The sequence below is a fragment of the Octopus sinensis genome, linkage group LG4 (assembly GCF_006345805.1).
Source record: "Octopus sinensis linkage group LG4, ASM634580v1, whole genome shotgun sequence".
Classification (NCBI taxonomy): Eukaryota; Metazoa; Mollusca; class Cephalopoda; order Octopoda; family Octopodidae; genus Octopus; species Octopus sinensis.
The window spans coordinates 14,987,747-15,005,795 of record NC_043000.1 but is presented as its reverse complement, the minus strand read 5'-3'; the positions used below and the strand labels follow the sequence as shown (position 1 = coordinate 15,005,795).

General features: G+C 38.9%; 1 protein-coding gene across 4 annotated transcripts in view; it reads right to left on the bottom strand.

The window, feature by feature from the left end:
- The window catches only part of LOC115211032 (putative uncharacterized protein DDB_G0277255), a 33,598-nt gene extending 16,829 nt beyond the window's left edge, over nt 1–16,769 (bottom strand). For 2 of the 4 annotated variants that reach the window (XM_029779888.2, XM_036501790.1), the window contains exons 1-5: nt 16,618–16,769; nt 11,871–12,033; nt 8,570–8,677; nt 6,182–7,729; nt 1,979–2,705 (exon numbers count right to left, since the gene is read on the bottom strand). In XM_029779888.2, the coding sequence (XP_029635748.1) occupies nt 1,979–2,705; nt 6,182–7,729; nt 8,570–8,677; nt 11,871–12,033; nt 16,618–16,661 (2,590 nt within the window). In that variant the 5' untranslated portion in view covers nt 16,662–16,769. The remainder of the gene's footprint in view (nt 1–1,978; nt 2,706–6,181; nt 7,730–8,569; nt 8,678–11,870; nt 12,034–16,617) is intronic. The other 2 variants (XM_036501789.1, XM_036501788.1) reach the window with 2 other exon arrangements.
- Between the last annotated feature and the right edge of the window lie 1,280 nt (nt 16,770–18,049).

The following is an 18,049-nucleotide window of genomic DNA, read 5'->3' as shown; positions in this document are numbered from 1 at the left end:
GGGCATGAATATATATGTGTGTGTGTTTGTCCCCCCAACATCGCTTGACAACCGATGCTAGTGTGTCTATGTTCCCGTAACTTAGCAGTTTGGCAAAAGAGACCGATAAAATAAGTACTAGGTTTACAAAGAATAAGTCCTGGGGTCGATTTGCTCAACTAAAGGCAGTGCGCCAGTATAGCCATAGTCACATGACTGAAACAAGTAAAAGAGTATAGCTTCACAAAAGAGTGAGGGAGAGTGGGGTATGCTGTTGGATTGTTTACTGTGCCTCTCCATAGAAATAATATTTGAAACTCAACACAACAGAGCCTCTATGCAGCTGATTGAACTGCTAGCAATAGCAGCTAAATCTAACTCAAATTACACCCAACTATCTCAAAAAAAAAAAAAAAAAAAAAAAAAAAAAAGGAAAGCACACTGGATTTGTAGGCCTAGATTGACTACATCTGAAAAATGAAGATATAAAACAGGATTATCACAACTGTAATGCCTTTGAATCTCAAGGCAGCTCTTAATCAGGACTGATCTGCATGCATATAATATTGATGCATGAAAATTGATAGAATAAATTAAAGTCAGATCATGAAAGATCTATACAATAGCACAGCAAATACTAAATGTTTAAAAAGAATTTAAATTATAAAACTGTTTTTATATTTGATTTGTAAAATTCTTGATGTGAACCCATGTGATGAAACATTTTGTTGTATCTTGGGAGGGTCATTACATCAATAATATACTCAAACTGGTTCTGTTTCACTTCTTTATTTTTATTAGACAACAAGTTAACCACTTAACAAGTTAACTAATTGATTATTTAGTTAATCATGTGATAAGATTGACTGACTGACCAAATAATCAAACAATTGATTAGTTAATTGGTTAAATGGTTGACAAATAAAGAAGTGAAATAGAACCAGTGTATGTGTTTAATACTGGTGTAATGACCCTACCAAGATACAACAAAATTATATAATGTAAAGGATTATTATTATTAGTAGTAGTACTACTACCATATCACCAAAGACTGAATTTTAGGACATATCTATGCCTTACAAGCTATTAATCATTTTATAGGTTTTATTTAATTACAGATAGAGTTTGTAAGGTAAAAACAAAACTCTTTCAGCCAGGATACGAAAAATGCATTACAAATGACAGGCACCATCTGTACATGGCCGATGCCAGCGCTGCCTTGACTGGCTTCCGTGCCGGTGGCACGTAAAAAGCACCAACCGATCGTGGCTGTTGCCAGCCTCCCCTGGCACCTGTGCCGGTGGCATGTAAAAAGCACCCACTACACTCACAGTGGTTGGCATCAGGAAGGGCATCCAGCCATAGAAACACTGCCAGATCAGACTGGAGCATGGTGCAGCCTCCTGGCTTCCCAGACTCCAGTCAAACCGTCCAACCCATGCTAGCATGGAAAACGGACGTTAAACGATGATGATGATGATGTGTGCTTCTTAGTGTTTTTGCTCATCCTCTACCTCCATTTGACAACTGGTGTTGGTATGTTTAGATCCCTGTAACTTTTGTGGTTTGGCAAAAAGAGACTAATAGAATAAGTACCAGGCTAAAATTCTTCAAGCATGGCCACAGCTTAAGACTAAAACCAGTAAAAGATAGAAGATAAGGATGTAACTGCCTGGTTTTTAACACTGCCTGTCCTGTGTATCACATGTGATGTGCAGGATGTATCTGCCTGATGTCCATGCACCATATATGATATATACTTCCAATATTTTTGACCACCAGAGTAACTTGAGACTTATGAAAGGAAAGCTTAATATTACTCAGGATCTATGAAACAAGAGCTAACTAAAAAAAGTCTGAAAGCAAGCATTAAATGAGTAGAACAAACTTATGAAAAAGCTTTGCACAGGCAAAGGCTTAACTTAGAAGCAAAACATTGAAATTAAGGAGATCTGCAATTGTAAAAAAAAATTCTTTAAAAACTTAAAGTGAATGTTACCGTTGAAAGCTGAAGTTTCCAAACCATTTTGTGTATGATATAATGTAGAAGTATTCATGTTGCATTTATCTTCTTTTTTCTTGATTGGAGATTTTTTTCTTGAAGTATTTAATGGGCTGTAATCACTTTGGCATGAAGCTGCTGATAATGGAATATTTTCCAAAATTGAGTTTCTGGGTATTTTCTCTTTTGTAACAGGGGTAGAATTTTTGCTGGAATTACTTGTGATTTCAACCTCATTTACGCTTGCAGATTGCTGTTCTGATTTAAAGCTGTCTATTTCAAAACTGATAAGTGATGGGCTGACATTTTCAGAATTTTTTTTCAGCAGTTGAGATTGAAAAACGTCATAAGAAGGGATTTTGTCAGAATCTAAACTGCTGTTATTGTCGGCATCCTTATCTTCATGGGAATTGTGGATTGAACTGTTAAGGTATTTTCTTAAATCAACTGATGGCTCTCCCAGGGTATATGAGCCCTGGCGAATTATTGAATTATTACAATATTTTGGAATTAGGCTTGGACTAGTTTTGGTCATTTCCTTTTCTGCTGGATTTAAATAATTAGCTGTGGAATCTAAATAAGAGATCTCTGCAAGACTGCATACCTCTGATGGATTAGGGACATCAGCCATGGCTGTAGTAGCAGTGGAAACTGGCAAGTTGTGAGAAGAATGAGTTGTTACCGTAGTGAAGTTAGTTGGAATTGATTTGGTGGGGAGAATGGTCTGGAAAAGAATAATTTAGAGATGAATGTATGAATATTATTACACCTTAACAAAAGAGAACTCTTACTAGAAAGTGATTAAAATAAAAAATATACAATAGATTTTTCACATGAATATTAATGTGATATTAATATAATGAATGATATTAATATCCTTTCTACTACAGGCACAAGGCCTGAAATTTGAGGAGAGGGGGTTAGTTGATTACATTGACCCAGTACATAACTGGTACTTATTTCATTGACCCCGAAAGGATGAAAGGCAGAGTTGACCTCAGCAGAATTTGAACCCAGAACGTAACGGCAGACGAAATACTGCTAAGCATTTTGCCCAGCGTGCTAACAATACTGCCAGCTTGCCACCTTAAATGATATATTAATATAATAATCCTTTCCACAAGGCCTGAAATTTTGTGGGAGAGGGCTAATTGATTTTATCAATCCCAATACAAGACCAAACCCATTGTCTATCAAGACAGACGGGGAAAGAGAGAGAGAGAATACAAGACCAGTACTTATTTTATTGACTGATCAAAATCAAAATCAATCAACATCAATGGAAATTGTAGCTGTGATACCAGTGCCGGTGGCATGCACAAAGCACCCACTACACTCACGGAGTGGTTGGCGTTAGGAAGGGCATCCAGCCGTAGAAACATTGCCAGATCAGACTGGGCCTGGTGCAGCCTTCTGGCTTCCCAGACCCCAGTTGAACCGTCCAACCCATGCTAGCATGGAGAGCGGACGCTAAATGATGATGATGATGATGATGTGAAAGAAGGAAAGGAAAAGTTGACCGTTCAATGGAATTTGAACTTAGAACATGAAGACAGATAAAATGCCCTCAAGCCTTTTGTCCAGCTTGCGGCCTTATATATTAATATTATATCAGATGGCAAGCTGGCAGAATCATTCATACACCAGACAAAATGCTTAGCAGCAGTTCTTCAAGCCCTCTATGTTCTGAGTCCAAATGCCTCCAAGATCAACTTTGCTTTTCACCCTTTCTGGGTAACAAAACAAGTATCAGTTGAGTATTGGGGTTGGAGAAATGAACTGATCACTCCCTTCAAAATCACTGGTCTTGAGCCAAAATTGCATCATCATCATTTAGCGTCTGCTTTCCATGCTAGCATGGGTTGGATGGTTCAACTGGGGTCTGGGAAGCCAGAAGGCTGCACCAGGCCTAGTCTGATCTAGCAATGTTTCTACAGCTGGATGCCTTTCCTAACGCCAACCACTCCATGAGTGTAGTGGGTGCTTTTTACATGTCACCGGCACAGGTGCCAGATGAGGCTGGCAAACGGCCACGATTGGTCGGTGCTTTTTACCTGTATCAATATAATGATACTACCAAATCATCCTCCTAATCATTATCTCTGTGCCTGTCTGCCAAGCTGGCATGGATTAGATGGGGTATCATAGTCAAAGTCAGAATTTATATGGAATTACTGCCTTCCTAGACAAGTCAGAGGCTCATGCCTAGTTCACATGTCTCAAGTTTTGGCATGGTTTCTTCAGCTGGATACCATTTCTAACACCAACCTAGTACTGGGTGTACTAGGTGTTTTTTTATTTTGTGGAACCAAAAATGTGGTAATGCTCTTGATAAGACTAAAGAGCCCTCTTGACTATGTTGCTTTGGCTCAATTTTTCAATCACTTTACCATGGACTGAGTGCATTTTATCATGGTATCAGTACTCTTCATGTTGACTTGTCCTTCACAAAACAACAGGCTCAGATTCTCTAAGTGGAAGAACAGAAGAGAGAGCGGTGAGAGAAGCAAATGCATGGTGGGAGGAATAGAGTTATAAGAGGGTAGTGGAGGAGAGAATAAGAAGATGACCAGTAATGCCAGCAATAAATTCCTCATTATCATCATCGTTTAACATCTGTTTTCTGTGCTAGCACGGGTTGGACGGTTCAACCGGGGTCTGGGAAGCCAGGAGGCTGCACCAGGTTCCAGTCTGATCTGGCAGTGTTTCTACAGCTGGATGCCCTTCCTAATGCCAACCACTCTGTGAGTGTAGTGGGTGCTTTTTACGTGCCACCGGCACAGGTGCCAGAGGAGGCTGGCAGTGGCCACGATCGGTTGGTGCTTTTTACATGCCACTGGCACAGAAGCCAGTCAAGGCAGTGCTGGCATCAGTAATAATGACACTAACAAGTGTTTAACATTGTCATAATTTAATGTCCACTTTTCCATACTTGTATGGATGGGACAAAATTAACTGAGGCAGATTTTCTATGGCTGGATGCCCTCCCCGTTGCTAACCCTCACCTGTTCCTAAGCAAGGTGAGTTTTCAGGCAATAAATATTCAAGGAAAGAATTTGAAATGTAGTTGTAAGGAGTAAATGCTTTAAATTTTATACTTTAAAAAAAGTGACTGTGTGGTAAGTAGCTTGCTTACCAATGACATGGCTCTGGATTCAGTGCCACTGCATGGCACCTTGGGCAAGTGTCTTCTACTATAGCCTTGGGCTGACCAAAGCCTTGTGAGTGGATTTGGTAGATGGAAACTGAAAGCCTGTTGTATATAAATATATGTGTGTGCGCGTATGTTTGCGTGTCTGACAACTGATGCTGGTGTGTTTACGTCCTCATAACTTAGCAGTTTGGCAAAAGAAACTGATGGAATAAGTACTAGGCTTACAAAGAATAAGTCCTGAGGTCAATTTGTTTGACTAAAGGTGGTGCTCCAGCATGGCCACAGTCAAATGACTGAAACAAATAAAAGTGTAAAAGTATATGTGTGTGTGTGTATATATATAGGTGCAGGTGTGGCTGTGTGGTAAAAAGATTACTTCCCAACCACAGTTCCAGGTTGAGTCACACTGTGTGGCACTATGGGCAAGCATCTACTATAGCTCCCAGACCAGCCAGTGACCTGTGAATGAATTTGATAGACAGGAAGCGAAAAAAGCTCGTCATCAATTATGTGTGCATGTGTGTGTCCTTCACTGCAGTTTAATAACCTGTGTTGGTTTGTTTAGGTCCTCCTTAACTTAGTGGTTCAGCAAAATTGAGACCAATAGTGTAAGTACTGGAATTGATTCAATTGACTAAACCCTTCAAGGCAGAGGCCCCAGTATAGCTGTAGTCTAATGACAGAAACAAGCAAAAAGATTTAAGAAAAATATACATTATATATATATATCTATCTTGTCGCCAGTGCCGCTGGACTAGCTCCTGTGCAGGTGGCATGTAAAAAATACCATTTGAGCATGGCTGTTGCTAGTACTGCCTGACTGGCCCTCGTGCCGGTGGCACGTAAAAGCACCCGCTACACTCTTAGAATGGTTGGCATTAGGAAGGGCATCCAGCTGTAGAAACTGCCAGATCAGATTGGAGCCTGGTGCAGCCATTTGGTTCACTAGTCCTCAGTCAAATTGTCCAACCCATGCCAGCATGGAAAGCGAACGTTAAACAATGATGATGATGATGATGATATAAATAAATAATATAAAAACTTACTTGTGCCTTAGCTGGCTGCTTAGAATTGCATTTTTTATTTATAGCACCTGTTTTGACTGGATTGCTTAAATCCTTCAAGTCACTGCCATCACCATCCTTCCGTGGAACAAATCCAATTTTGTCAATCCCAAATAAAAGTTCATCCAAAGAATCATCGCTGAAATGGTCTTCGAGAGATAAATTATGTGGTGAAGACAAAAATGACAACAGCATTTTGGGTTCATCGTCCTCTGACTTAGATTCATTTGAACTAGCAGCGATGAAAGTCTTGTCTCTTTTACTTGAATTACAAGAAATGTTCAAATTTGCTGGCAAAACAGCAGGATTTGTATTCTGATGATTTGTAAAGATTTGCTCTTGATTTGAAGAATGAACCTGGACAGAGTTGTTGTTATTAACATTATTATTATTACATGACTGGTTTAGTTTAGCTTTAGGAGAAACGGAGTTATTACTATAGTCTGTTTGACAAACATCAGCACCCAAAGAATCTTGATGGCTAGATATTACAGGCCGGACAAGTTGACCTTCTTCTCCGTCGTCTTCGGGGTCAATTGTAAAGGTGGCGTTTGCTGCCTGTTGGATTTTAATGGGCTTTTGAGATGAATTGGAAGACATGCCTACTGTTTCAGGTCGTTTCTTGGTGACATAAGCAATTAAAGGAGAGGTCATGATCCATCCTTGCTCTTTATTAATACTAGTTTGCATTGAACTTTGATTTTCAGCTGGCAATGCATGCAATTCCAAACCATTTTCATCCGTGAGAAATATAGGAGCCCTCAGAACATTTTGGGATGCATCATTTGGTAAATGGAGAGAGGAATCACTTGTACTTGGTTTCATATTGGAAAGAAACGAACAAATTACTGGTTCATCTGAAGATGATTTAGTGACAGGAGGATTTTCCTTATCAAGCTCAGAAGATTCACAGATTAAATCAAAGTTGGAAACAGAAATAAAATCACTAAAGTCAGAATTGTCAGAACTACAATTGTCAGGTAAATGTTTAATAAGAGTTGAAAGATCCTTAGTAATTTGTTGCTCATATCGGGAAGTTAGAGGTATACCATTCATTTCGGTGGGTAATGAACCTTCTTCTAAGGAGCCCAAGTCAGACAGAGAGCTGGTAATCAGTAAATTGTCACAATATCTTAATTTGGATGAAGGTGAACTTGAATTTGCCTCTTCTCTGTTCTCTGTAGGTGAATTTAAATTTGTTTCTTCTCTGTTCTCTGTAGGTGAATTTAAAATTGTCTCTGCTCTGTTCTCTGTAGGTGAATTTAAAATTGTCTCTGCTCTGTTCTCTGTAGGTGAATTTAAATTTGTCTGTCCTCTATTCTCTTGAAAAGAGATTTCATCTTTTGGAGGGATTAGTTCATGTGAAAGTTGGGGAACAAGTTCTTCTGGAAATGAAGACTGTTGAAGATTGTCTGAAGATTTGTCTTCAGGTACACACCCAGGTATTGTAATATTGTCATGAAATAGTGCAGTTCTGTCATGTTCCAGAAGAGGATTTGAAATGTTCTCAGCAACAGTAGAAGAGTTAATCTGAAATGTGATAATTTTGCTTATGAATTCATAAATTACAATGAGAAATAATACAGAGTTATAATAGATTATATAACAAAACAAAAGAAATTTGGAGTGCTGGCTGGATAAGATGGTGATAATCTAAAAATAATATAGTTAATCCATGATTAGCATCTTAAATCATATCACATATATTTATTTGCCTTAGTTGAGAAAAATAGCTGAAAATATGGATGATAACTAAAAGAGTCAAGACTCCCTTTGGTCATGAATAACCATGGGATTAACCTAGAAAGTTCCCCTCCGAGGCACAAGTCTGGACAAGGTTGTTTATGGAAGACCAGCAGTCGCCTGTGCATACAAGCCTCCTCTCTTCACACCACTGATGCTATCCAAGGGAAAGGCAAAGGCTGGCACCAGTGACATCACTACCCATTTCTACAGCTGAGTGAATTAGAGCAACATGAAAATAAAGTGTCTTGCTCAAGAACTCAACCCACAGCCTGGTTTGGGAATTTAACTCATTACCTCATGATTGTGAGCCTGATGCTCTAACCATTGAGCCATGCGCCTTCACTGGATGACAACTACAGAAGCTAATTTGAGGTAACAGTTATTTAGCTGCTCCAGCCATATGCATAAATCTACCAGGCTATTTTTCTTTTACAAGTTAACTAGAAGAAATGCAGTGTGCACAACTCTTTTGGACTCTCATAGACTGGTGAGAATAATGTCCAGTCCAAACACTTACAATATAGAGATTCAGGCAATATCTTAGGCTTTATCCATCCCAACAAAGAATTAAAAATTTGAAAACAAGGAAAATTCTGTTATAAGTACTAAAAATAATTTACTTACAGAAGCAGAAGTATCTGTCAATGTTCTTTTTCTTTGGTTACGTTGCTGCATCCGTCTGACAGCTTCATCTCTGTATCGTCTCATTTCTTCTCTTTCAGCTTCAGTAAGCTTTGAAAGACAAATCATGTAATTAGAATTCTAATACCTTTACAGTCAAGTCCAACTTCATTTTGCTATTCTAGTAGTTATGATCTTAAACACTTGTACTCTCAATTTGAAAACAAGATGTGCAGATACAAAAGCATATACATACTTACTTGTGACGGCATTCACCCAGGGCGGGTAGAGCCGGCTTCTTCTCTGGTCCTGATGGCATCATGAAGAAGAAGTTTCGTGGGAATATTGAATTCACAAGCGGTCCCCAACACCCCACACACATATCCCAAGTGATGGGACGCCCTGTTTGCTGCGGAGTCTCCACAGACGCAGGGACAGAACAACCTCGAAGCTGCTGGTTGCCGATCAGACGCCTCTTGGAATTTTCACCAGAACCCCGTTGGCCAGGCTGCAGCCCTAATACCACTCAGTGCCAGACCAATCCGTCTTGGGTGGCCATACCAGGAACCGAAGTTCCCGAAGGCATAGCCCTGACACTGCCCGTTCACACCACCCTACTGCTTTGAGGAGGGGTTGGACTTTAGGGCATACTTAAAGCACCCAGTACTCACTGTAAAGTGGCTGGCATTGAGGGCATCCAGCTGTAGAAAATATGCCAAAGCTGACACTTGAGCTTGATGCAGCCCTGCAGCTCACCAGATCCTGTTAAACCATCCAACCCATGCCAGCATGAAAAACATGTTGAATGATGATGATATGACTCAATGATGAAATAGGAGTTCTAGTAGAAAGGGCGAAACATGGAATATATAAAAAGTGAATATATGAAAACGATTTTCATTTGTATGGGTCAGGCTGATATGCATTATGATGTATTGCTACTTTTGTTGATCTTGTGTCACTTCATCCATCAAGTTCAGCATCTTCAGATCTAATCTTATCGTCGCCCTCTTCAAGCCTAGCCAGACTCATGGGCCCGGTTTCTGTGGTGTATGTGTTCCCCCCAGCTGGATGGGACACCAGTCCATTGCAGCGTTACTCAAGAAACAGGAAGAGAGAGTGAGAGAAAGTTGTGATGAAAAAGTACAACAGGGGTCGCTACCACCCCTGCCGGAGCCTCGTGGAATTTTTAGGTGTTTCCGCTCAATAAACACACACAACGCCCAGTCTGGGAATCGAAACTGCGATCCGCGAGTCCGCTGCCCTAACCACTGGGCCATTGCATCTCCATCTAATCTTATCACTTTTCATATATTCCAGGTTTTGTCTCTTCCACTAGAACTACTATTTCATCAGTGAGTCATATCATCATCATTTAACTTTGTGTATGAAAATGTGTATGCAAGTAAGTGAGTAAATACATTGTGTGTCTGTATACATACACGAGTGTATACATACATGCATAAAATACGTAAGTGTAAGGTGTATATGTTCCTTTAGCAGTACAGGAGATTTTGAGTGGTGATTGAGTAGAGCCTTAGCTTTGAATGGACAAAAATCCCTACTTATTTTATTAAAGAGTCAATCAGGGATAGAGGAGAAGTGACAATGGCACTCGCAGACCCTTCCAGACTGGTGAGAATGGTGTAAGTAATACCTTTCGTGAAGCAAATTAAGTACCAGTTGCATACTGGGGTCGATCTAACCGACTGGCCCCCTCACCAAAAATTTTGGGCCTTGTGCCTAGAGGAGAAAAGAATACCTATTTCTTTATTACCCACAAGGGGCTAAACACAGAGGGGACAAACAAGGACAGACATAGGTATTAAATCGATTACATCGACCCCAGTGCGTAACTGGTACTTAATTTATCGACCCCGAAAGGATGAAAGGCAAAGTCGACCTCGGCGGAATTTGAACTCACAACGTAACAGCAGACGAAATACCGCTAAGCATTTCGCCCGGCGTGCTAACGTTTCTGCCAGCTCGCCGCCTTTGGAGAAAAGAATACCTTTTGTGGAGCATCAGCAAGAAAAACTTGGGAAAGGAGAGAACTGGATGTCTGGTTCAAATATTTGCAATAGAATGAAAACACCAAAGAGTTAGGCAGATATAAACCAAATGCGTTCGGCTGAGCAGGAATGCAAACACTTACATCCCCAAACATACACATTTAAAGATTTATTTTACAGATACAAGGCTTTTGAATAAAGGAAAGTGGTATAGTTAATTGACAAGATTCCAATTTATTTCTGACACTACTTCATTTACCCAGGAAGGGTAAAAGGCTAAAACCAACTGATGAAGGACTAGAATTTAGAGAAGTGAGGCATTAAACTAGATGCTATATAGCATTTAGCGTAACCCTCACCATCATAAGAAAATCTAATATAATGAGCGTAGTGTTTTTATATATTTGAATATATATATATATATATATATATATTTGTCCAAAATCATGCAGAGTAGTATAAATGAAGAGAAAGAGAAAATAGTAATTCAGTGAAGGAGAAGTAGTGAGAGTAATAGCCCTGACTGAAAGGGAGTGAGAGAAAGTAATAGCAATGAGAGAGAGGAAGTGGAAAAGAGCAAGTTGTGTATCTTCTGTTTTTCTGTCACAACATATGAATGAGAAAGGAAGGGGTGAAAAAAAATAGAAATCAGCGTTTCAACTGTGTGAGTATGTGTGTGTGTATGTAAAAGGAAGTGTGTGAATGTGTGTGCAAGGGAAATGGGATGGTGAATGTTCAATGCTGAAAAAAAAATCAAACAGCATTTCAACTGTGTGAGTATATGTATTTGTATGCATGTGCAAAGGAGGTATGTGAATGTATGTGAACACTGACAAGTGTATTAATTTGATTTACCATCCATATCTTCTATAATAATAACTCTTGTGTATTTCTCTGTCACAATATATGAATAAAGAAGGAAGGGAGTGAGGGCAAACTTGGTAGTGGGATGATGGAAGTTCTATGGTAAAAAAAAAAATCAAACAGAATTTCAACTCTGCTTCAGTATATACGTGTGTATATAAAAGGGTGTCAAGTGAATGTTTGTGTGTATGTGTATGTGCGTGTGCAATGGAAGTGGGATGGTAAACATTCAATGCTGAAACGAAAAATCAAACAATGTTTCAAATCTGTGTGAGTATATATGTGCGTGCATGTACAAGGGAAGTATGTGAATGTTTGTATCTGTGATTATGTACCTTATTTATATATAAAATACTACAGTTAGTGTCACTTTTGATGGCACAGAGCCAGCTAGTATATAAATATAATTTCAAGTTTCTTGTACTTACAATTGGAGGTAAGATTGGTACACCATTAATCTTTATACAGGAAACATAACACTTAGAACTGGAACTGACATTTTCACTTGGATTGGTGGGAGAAAGAACATGCTCTCCAATTTGGGTCAGTAGCTTGGGTATTTGAGAGAGTAAATCAGAATATCTATTTTGGCTGAAATATAAGAGTACAAGAGAATTGAGATTAAAATAAAAGAAGGGAACAATTTGTAACGTGCTATTAAGTTAGAAGAGTAGATAAAATAGATTTCAATTTATATTGAAATTGTAGTTCTGACTGATACCAGTGCTGGTGGCACACAATAAGCACCATTCATGCGTGGGTCGTGCCGGTGACACGTAAAAAGCACCCACTACACTCTTGGAGTGGTTGGCGTTAGGAAGGGCATCCAGCTGTAGAAACACTGGCCAGATCAAATTGGAGTCTGATGCAGCCTCCTGGTAGGCTAGTCCTCAGTCAAACCGTCCAACCCATGCCAGCATGGAAAACGGACGTTAAATGATGATGATTGTATCCCCATCACCATTGTCAATGTAGCCATACTTTGGTCTTTTGTCCCATACTGATTTGAATTAGTTAAGCCAATGGTTTTCAACCATATGGCCCTTGGGGTGGGGGGGGGTCATAAAAGATTTAGTTAAAATCTATGTGTAATAAATTTGTTATACTTCTACAAGTCACAAAATATCTTAATTTTAAAAAATACAATTCCTAATAATCATCATCATCATCGTTGAACGCCTGCTTTCCATGCTGGCATAGGTTGGATGGTTTGACTGAGGTTTGGAAAGCCAGGAGGCTGCACCAGGCTCCAATCTGATCAGGCAAAGTTTCTACAGCTGGATGCCCTTCCTAACGCCAACCACTCTGGGAGTGTAGTGGGTGCTTTTTTTTACATGCTACCAGCACGAGGGCCAGTCAGGTGGTACTGGCATTGACCATGCTAGAATGGTGCTTCTTATGTGCCACTGGCATGGGACCAGTCAGCCGGTACTGGCAATAATATTTAACCCTTTTGTTACCAACCTGGCTGAAACCGGCTCTGGCTCTGTAGTACAAATGTCTTGTTTCCATAAGTTTTGAATTAATAATAATAATAAACATTGTGTACAGTGCTCAGGTGCACTACAACTCATCTAAAGTGTATATATAATCAGGTGTAGTTTCGACGGATTTCGGGAAGCATGAGGGCCTTAAAGGATGCAGTGTCATGGCAGTCAACAACTGACGCAGGCAGTTTATTCCATGCTTCAGCAAAAATCTTCCACCAAACCTTAGTCACAATTTATGTTCCTAACACTAGCTGAATGATAACTAAGTTATTTTACTAAATTCTTTGTTATATTTGAAGTAATTGAAAGAAACAGAGCATCTCAAAATAAATACAGTAACGAAAGGGTTAATCATAAAAATATAATAGGACGTTTTAAACATAAAATGGCTAGGAGGGTCCATTTAAATAAAATAGGAATTAAAGGGGTCCACAGTGAAAAAAAAAATGGTTGAGAAACATTAAGTTAAGCCTTCAATACAATATATGTTATTTCTTTATTACCCACCAGGGGCCACGAAGAATGGCGGACATTACAAAACATGGGGGACATAGAACAATATGATTAAATTTATGAGCAAATGAAAATGAAAAAATGATAATATGAAAGCGATGCTAACGGCCCCCTCCGCCAGCATTCAATACAATATATGTATTTCAAATACTATTTCAATTCTGTGAGGATTGAAGATTTCAGACTTAAGCTGGCTGCTAACTTCAGCCAGAGAGGTCTTCCACTGTCTACTTTGGCACAGCTAATAGCTCATTCTAAACTAGGCAGTTACATATTCTCTTTACTTGGACTCCACTATCTTTCCTCTTCCCAAACTTCACATAAAACACTACTCCTGGTAATATTCAGAATGGAAAATTGGTAGAAATTTATAAAACGAGTTATTAAAGTCAATTCGATTGACTACACCACTTCTATAACAATTTCAGCGCATCCTCCTCAAATTTGTGGCCTTATACCTATGTTTAAAATCATTATTTCTTTATATTAGCAGCAAAGTGAAAGAGTTATTCATAGGTGAATTTTGCTAAAAATACCATGAAACACAAAAAGTCTAACATTCGTTTTATATAATGTATCTTGGTCGTTCTGAAAAAAATTTTTTTTTTCTCAGACATTGGACTGGGACAATTTCAGTTACTGTTTGCTTTTGTTTAAATGAACGTAATTTCTTCGGTTAATATAGGGCGTAACAAATATCAGAAAATCAAAAAAAAAATGTGTGTAATAGGTGTAAAACAACTTCCTATGAACGAATATGAAAAAAAAAATTCGCGCACGCGAAAGGGGGGTGGGGGAGAGGCCTCGGAAAATTCACATCGGGAAGTTCCGAAAGCGTCTGAGGAGCTGACCCGGGCACCAAAACAAAAAAAAAAATAGTGTAATATGTGTAAAACAACTTGCTCTAAACGAATATGACAAAAAAAATGCGCTCTCGAGAAAGAGGGGTGGGGGAGGCCTCGGAATATTTATATCGGGAATTTCCGAAAGCGTCTGAACCGGGCACAAAAACAAAAACAGCGTAATAGGTGTAAAACAACTTGCTCTAAACGACTATCATGAAAAAAAATGCGCGCTCGCGAAAGGGGGGTGGGGGAGAGGCTTCGGAAATTTCACATCTTCAGTCCACGGCCTTTAAACTAAGAAAAAATAGTGTAATTGGTGTAAAACTACTTGTTCTAAACGAGTATCAAGAACACACACTCACACATGAATCATAAACTCCGTATTTCGCAAAAAAAATAAATAAAGAGAAGAAATTCTGGAAAAAGTGAAGAAATGTTGGATCTCATTCCTTGGTTAAAGCTATTTTAAACATTAAATTTATGCTTTTCTTTGAAATAGTTCAGATATATGCAATTCTTCTCACTTATTAAGATGCATTTATCAGAAAAAAAGAGACAGAAAAAATTATTATTTTGTGTCAATCCTTCCCTAATTATCCTTTATTAATTAGTTTTGGCGTGTATTTTTTTCCAAATTTATTTTTTCACCTTTACAACAGTTTAGTAAAGCAATTAATTATCTTTATAATTTGCATATTTGACTTATTAATCAAAATTCTCTAGATGTAATATATACTTAGTAATGCATCCTTCATTTATGTGTCCGTTCTGTATTATGCATGCATGACTGTTTGTATGTAAGTGTGTTTAACTGTGCACATGAATGTGAATATTAAAGAACATTTATTTACTATGATTGTTATTTTCAGAACAAATAAATCTTTTGGCTGTTATGTTATTGATGTTATTATTATTGCTAGTTAAAGGGTGGTGACTTGGCTGAATATTTTGAGTCTTGTAGTATGTAGTTGTGTTAGTCAATATTCTGAGTTCAAATCCAACTCATTTCTTTATCATCATTATCGATGGACCACTCAAAGAGGTATGTATACATTATCATTTTCGTAACATAATTTCTGTAGTATTTCAAGATGTTTCTGACACGTATTTTGATTCACATGGCGGAGATCCAACATTTCTTCACTTTTTCCAGAATTTCTTCTCTTTATTTATTTTTTTTTTGCGAAATACGGAGTTTATGATTCATGTGTGAGTGTGTGTTCTTGATACTCGTTTAGAACAAGTAGTTTTACACCAATTACATATTTTTTCTTAGTTTAAAGGCCGTGGACTGAAGATGTGAAATTTCCGAAGCCTCTCCCCCACCCCCCTTTCGCGAGCGCGCATTTTTTTCATGATAGTCGTTTAGAGCAAGTTGTTTTACACCTATTACGCTGTTTTGTTTTTGTGCCCGGTTCAGACGCTTTCGGAAATTCCCGATATAAATATTCCGAGGCCTCTCCCCCACCCCTCTTTCTCGAGAGCGCATTTTTTTGTCATATTCGTTAGAGCAAGTTCGTTTAGAGCAAGTTTTTACACATATTACATATTTTTTTTTTGTTTTGGTGCCCGGGTCAGCCCCTCAGACGCTTTCGGAACTTCCCGATGTGAATTTTCCGAGGCCTCTCCCCCACCCCCCTTTCGCGTGCGCGAATTTTTTTTTTCATATTCGTTCATAGGAAGTTGTTTTACACCTATTACACACATTTTTTTTTGATTTTCTGATATTTGTTACGCCCTATATTAACCGATTTCTGACTATTTCCTTTTTATTTTGCACTAATTTTACGATTTGTATTCAGAACATTTTGTCGACTCAGCAACTGTTAGTGTAAAGTTTCGAGCCATCCTGGGAATTTGCGATTTAAAAACTGCTAAGCCTGAATAGTTAGAACTATCACTCTCACACTAAGAAGCTTCCTTGGTATGAATAGTTAGGACTACCACTCTCATACTAAGAAGCTTCCTAAGGTCCCTCCTTAGTATACACGCGAGAAGGGAAGTGTCCTAGATTTTAACTTTTTAGCTACAGAAAAGTTTCTACAGACTAACCACGGAATAGATATAGTACAAATACTAATAGAATTTCTCTCTTTAGCAAAACTACAACAAAGAAAAACAAAACATGTAAATGAAAGGATAAATTATTTAAAAAAAAACACACAAAAACATGTTTGGATATGATTAAACGAACGAAAACAACTTAGTTACATGAGGATTAGTAATCGTTAACACAAATCTCACTATACTAAGACGAGTATTATTCGTGTTAGTTATCACAGGAAGTTTAAAGGGAAACAAGATAATTAAACAAAGGTTCAACGAACATTTCTTCTGCATCAGTCAAGTTAGGTTGTCCAGCAAGCGCCATTTTGAAACATTCCGGAGATTCACCGAATTTATGCTGAAATGCTTTCTATAATTGGTCATCACTATGCTAATGTTTACAGTGTTATCCAATGAAAACATGTGTTATAAAATATAAGGCGGGGAGCTGGTAGAAACGTTAGCACGCCGGGCGAAATTCGTAGCCGTATTTCGTCTAAATTTCTTTATTTCGTAGCCGTATTTCGTCTGTCGTTACGTTCCGAGTTCAAATTCCGCCGAGGCCGACTTTACCTTTCATCCTTTCGGGGTCGATAAATTAAGTACCAGTTACGCACTGGGGTCGATGTAGTCGACTTAATCCCTTTGTCTGTCCCCTCTGTGTTTAGCCCCTTGTGGGTAGTAAAGAAATATATAAAATATAAAAAAACTTGTCTGCTTCGATAACAACAGACGATAAGTTGCGCCATAGAGATATTACAAATGATTCATCGGTTCACCCGGTTCTCAATTAATTAAACTCCTTTCTTAACTTTTCTCAAGCGTAGTTTTTTTTTTCTGTAAATTCAAAACGTGTTTCTTTTATAGTTTCGTATTTTTTTCTTTTTTAAACTTGTGTAATACCAAAATCATTCTTTTAACGTTTCATAAAGCCTGACTCGAGCAGAATAAACATAAATAAATAAATAGTATTTATTATCTGGGGGTTAAGGCGGCGAATAGGTGTAATTCTTAACACGTCGGACATAATGCTGCCCCCCATCCAGATGCATACCTTTCCTTCTTTGGACACAAAACTCTGCTTGCGAAGACCTGTTGAGGCAATCGAAATCGAACCAAATTCAACGACTGGCACCCATGCCAACCTCCCTTCATTGGACACTAAACTCTTCTTACGAAGACCTGTTGGGGCAAGTGAAATCGAAATTGAACCAAATTCGATGACTGGCACCCATGCCAGTGGAGCGCTAACAACTCCATTCGAGCGGGATCACTGCCAGAGCAGCTGTCTGGCTTCCCTGCTGGTGGCACGTGAACAAAACATTCGAGCGAGGTCGTTGCCAGTGCTGCTGGACTGACTCCTGTGCAGGTGGCACGAAAAAAACACCATTTCGAGCGTGACCATTGCCAGTACCACCAGACTGGCCCTTGTGTCGGTGGCATGTAGAAGCACCCACTACACTCTCGGAGTGGTTGGCGTTAGGAAGGGCATCCAGCTGTAGATACTCTGCCAGATCAGACTGGGGCCTGGCACAGCCATCTGGTTTGCCAGTCCTCGGTCAAATCGTCCAACCCATGCTAGCATGGAAAGCGGATGTTAAACGATGATGATAACTTCAAATACTGCCGAGGTCAACTTTGCCTTTCACCCTTTTGGGGTCGCTAAATAAATTGCCAGTCTAGTACTGGGACCAATGCAATCAACTTGTCCCT